We start from the raw sequence: 4345 nt of genomic DNA, 5'->3' as shown, positions 1-4345 counted from the left end.
AAAAAAAAAAAAAAAAAAAATATATATATATATATAAATCAAGGTGTGAAGGCCCACGTGAGGCTTATTCTACAGCTTGCAGTGCCTGTTCTGGCCCCTTGATAAGCGGACACACAGCTGGGCAGCCTTATGCTATCTCTGTGAACCACCCGTTTCTGGCTTTGTTCATAATATTCCTTTGATCTAGAGGCCCTCCCCAACTCCTGCCCCAAATCCTGTCTGTGTTGAGGGTCCTGCCCCAGGAAGCCCTCTGCATACTGTTCCATGTGATACCCGCCTGCTTTCACTTTCTTCTAGACTGTGCTGTGCATCATACAGTTCATCAGCATTATTGCAGAGTAGAGTGTTTCTGATTTGGAGTCAAGAGAAGGTTCCATTTTTCTGTACATCCCGATGTTTATTTTCTGAGTGTTTTCAAACATCACTAAACCTCAGTCAAAATAAAGTATGATCATGATGTAACATTCATTGAGTGCTTACCACATGGTAGGCATTGTGCTATATGAGTTATCACTTGACTTCCTAAAATAATCCCAATATAGATGCTAAATGTAAAGGTGAGAGAGACGGTTCAAAAAGGCCTCAGTGAGCAAACCATGTATTATAATATCCTAAAAGATAACAAAAATGTAACTAGCTGTCTAGAGGAAACTCAGGAAGGATATGTGCCTTGAGCCTTTTAAGGACCATTTCTTACACTTCTTTGTTCTTCTTGACACCTGTTTCTGGGTAGAGCACACAGAAAATGCTCAGTAGATAAGTTATTTTTCCTTGGCCCAGTTTGGCCTGATTTGGCCCTAGTTCTGTCTTTGTGAGTTACTTTGTTAGTTGTTGGTGCTACTGTGCTGCTGTTCATGTAGAAGGTTTCCCAAATGGGCTGCGCCTTACATTGCCTGAGCAGAAGCCCCCAGGGATGGAGCATGAGCTTGCCTTGTTATGGGACTGTATTTCCCTGGCTGACGAAGGCTCAGCCTTTGCAGCAGGCAATGGGAATTGATTGGCCAACTTAGTATTTCCTTCAGCCTAGCAAAGTCCTAAGTAGGCTACGGACCGTCTGCTTTTTTGGTAACTCCTGTAGGCTGCCCTCTGCACGAGGCACCCAGCCTCTCACAGGTAGGATGAACTGGCGTCACTTGCAGAGGGGTGGAACTGTGCGTTGCTTGCCAAGCTTTTATTTCCCTAAGGTTTTGAGGTTTTCTTTGTTTTCGGTAACTTTTAATTTTTTTTTTTTTTTTTTTTTTTTGAGACAGGGTTTCACTCTTATTGCCTAGGCTGAAGTATGCAGTGGCGCAATCTTGGCTCACTGCAACCTCTGCCTCCCAGGTTCAAGTGATTCTCCTGCCTCAGCCTCCCGAGTAGCTGGGATTACAGGTGCATGTGCACCACATCTGGCTAATTTTGTATTTTTAGTAGAGACGGGGTTTCTCCATGTTGGTCAGGCTGGTCTTGAACTCCCAGTCTCAGGTGATCCACCCGCCTCGGCCTCCCAAAGTGCTGGGATTAAATGCACGAGTCACTGCGTCCAGCCTAACTTTTTAATTTTGATACTTTTTTTTTTTTTTGAGACAGAATTTTGCTCTTGTTGCCCAGGCTGGAGTGCAGTGGCGCGATCTCAGCTCACTGCAACCTCTGCCTCCTGGGCTCAAGAGATTCTCCTGCCTCAGCCTCCCAAGTAGCTGGGATTACAAGTGTGCACCACCATTCCTGGCTATTTTTTGTATTTTTAGTAGATACGGGGTTTCACCATGTTGACCAGGATGGTCTCGAACTCGTCTGCCTCGGCCTCCCAAAGTGCTGGGATTACAGGCATGAGCCACTGCACCCTGTCTTGATACAGTTTTAAGCATACAGAAAAATGGTAAGAATAGTACAAAGAACTCTCAAAGAACCTTTTCCCCAGATTCACTGCTAGGATTTTGCCTTGTTTGCTTTTCTGACTTGCCAGTGTCCCCACCCTGCAGCATATGCACATGCACACACACTGTCTTCTGAACCATCTGACAGGGAGTTGCAGGCAGTGTGCCTTTACTTCTGAATACCCCAGTGTGTATTTCTTAGGAACAAAGACATTCTTACATAATCGCAGTACAATTATTTTTTAAAACCAGCAAGCTTAATGTCAATACCATGCTATTACCTAATACGTTGTTCATATTCAGATTTTTTCCATATTCCACTATGGTCCCAGTAATGGCAGAGCTTTATTTTAAAGAAAACAATCCTGGGGTGTGTGGGTGTCACCTTGGTTACATTGGCTCCGAGGAAAGCAGAACCGGCAGGTATTTGGGGAAGTGACTGCCGTGGGTGCCACATCACCAGCTCCTTGTGTCTCTGCAGGACCAGAGTGAGAGCAGCAAGAACCACACCCAGCAGCAATGTCAGCGGAAGTGGAAACCTCAGAGGGGGTAGACGAATCAGAGAAAAAGAACTCTGGGGCCTTAGAAAAGGAGAACCAAATGAGGTGAGTGATGGGGGCTGGCTGCACTGAGTCAGGTGGGCCCAGCACCTGTCCTGCTCAGCACACCCAGTTTCGTCTGCTGGCAGCACTGGGGAGTGGCCATGGGCCATGAGCTCTGGACCCCTGGGTGCCTGCTTGGCCCTGCAGGGACCGCATACAGTTTCGGCTGCTTAGAATTCTCCCCACTGGTCTATTGTCTCATCCCAGGAGGCAGAGCAGGTGCTCCTGGGAGTGCTGATAGGATTTGATGGTAGTCATCCTTTTTTCTTCTTAAAAACTTGCATGTTTCCTCATCTGGGCTGAGAAACGGTAAATGGAGGCAAAGCTGGCTCTGTTCAGTCTTTACCCCATAAAATTGAGTAACTCTGACTGGAGGGCAGGCTTTCCTTACTCTGTATAGGGACAGCTCATGCTAAACCTGAGCTTCCAGGCCCTGTTCTGCATCATTAGCCTCTCTTTATAGCCCAGTTATTGGCCAAGTTTTTTTTTTATCCTTTGAAATAATTGCTAATAATAAATCGATTCTCAGAACATGGATGATAACAAGCTAATCTCCTAAAAAAGCCAGCAGAGGCCGGACCATGATAAGGCCAAATTTCTCTCACTCTTATAGATGGATTGTGTGGACACATGTAAGCCCTTGCCCAAGTACAACCATCTTTAGGATCACACGTTTTCTGCCTTGTCCATCCATCCACACACCTTTACACTGTGTAATTCCGTTAAGCAGCACAAACCCAAGGTCCCAGCCCCAGCCTCTTGGTTGTCTCTTCATCCTTCTGTGCTTGGTCCTAGTCATATATAGTCCTGATGAGGCTGTGGGTCCAAGGTGGAAGGAGGGCAGTGGGGCCATCCGAGGAGACCCATGGTCACAGCCTTACTGAGGTGTGTGGATTCCAGGAGACATGTTCCAAGGCAGGCTGTTCCTAGAAGCCAGCAAATACTGATGGGAGTATAGATGTGTGTCTCTTCGGCCACTAGGTGGCCACAGAAGCAACGCATGGCTCGTTTGAGTGGTTCCCAACACAGACACATGGACGTGGGTACTACTCTCAAGGAGCAGGCCACAGTCATCCCGTGTGTCCTGAGTCCTTGGAGTAGACTGTCATGTCTGCTTGCCCTGTGTTCCCCAACAAATTCCTGCTCTTCGTGTTGGAGTGAAGTGTCTGAGAAGCCCTGGCCTCCAGTACAACAGGTAGTCACCTTGGGGTCTGGACTCAGTCTTCTTCCTATGGTCCTTTCTGGGAAGCTGGGAAGGGCTAATTGACACACAAACACCTCCCATCTCTCCACAGAATGGCTGACCTCTCGGAGCTCCTGAAGGAAGGGACCAAGGAAGCACACGACCGGGCAGAAAACACCCAGTTTGTCAAGGACTTCTTGAAAGGCAACATTAAGAAGGAGCTGTTTAAGGTTTGTGCCCCACTTTGGGTTCCAGACTGTCATATGGGGTTGGGGTGGAGGCCTTGGTCCCATGAGAAAGGTGCCCCGGAGCCACTCTGAGGGAAAAGCTGGGCTTTTCTCCACACTCCATTCCTTCTTGACATTAAGCTCTGGCTCTCGGCTGGGTACGATGGCTCATGTCTGTAATCTCAGCACTTTGGGAGGCCGAGGCAAGTGGATCACTTGAGGCCAGGAGTTTGAGACCACCCTGGCCAACATGGTAAAACCCTGTTTCTACTAAAAATACAAAAATTAGCCAGGTGTAGTGACGCACACCTGTACTTCCAGCTACTTGGGAGGCTGAGGTGGGAGAATCACTTGAACCTGGGAGGTGGAGGTTGCAGTGAGCCGAAATCGCCCCACTGTATTCCAGTCTGGTTGACAGAGCGAGACTCTGTCCCCTGCAAAAAAAAAAAAAAAAAAAAAAAAAAAAAAAAAAAAAAA

At 47.3% G+C, this 4345-nt stretch overlaps 1 protein-coding gene across 3 annotated transcripts in view; it reads left to right on the top strand.

The window, feature by feature from the left end:
• HMOX2 (heme oxygenase 2) overlaps positions 1–4345 on the top strand; it is a 39310-nt gene that overhangs the window by 31652 nt on the left and 3313 nt on the right. For all 3 annotated transcript variants that reach the window (XM_017886317.1, XM_017886319.1, XM_017886318.1), the window contains exons 2-3: positions 2338–2461; positions 3754–3871. In XM_017886317.1, coding sequence (XP_017741806.1) covers positions 2376–2461; positions 3754–3871 — 204 coding nt within the window. In that variant the 5' untranslated portion in view covers positions 2338–2375. The remainder of the gene's footprint in view (positions 1–2337; positions 2462–3753; positions 3872–4345) is intronic.

This window comes from Rhinopithecus bieti, unplaced genomic scaffold (genome assembly GCF_001698545.2).
Source record: "Rhinopithecus bieti isolate Rb0 unplaced genomic scaffold, ASM169854v2 scaffold_13704, whole genome shotgun sequence".
Classification (NCBI taxonomy): domain Eukaryota; kingdom Metazoa; phylum Chordata; class Mammalia; order Primates; family Cercopithecidae; genus Rhinopithecus; species Rhinopithecus bieti.
This window is presented reverse-complemented; position numbering and strand designations above follow the sequence as displayed.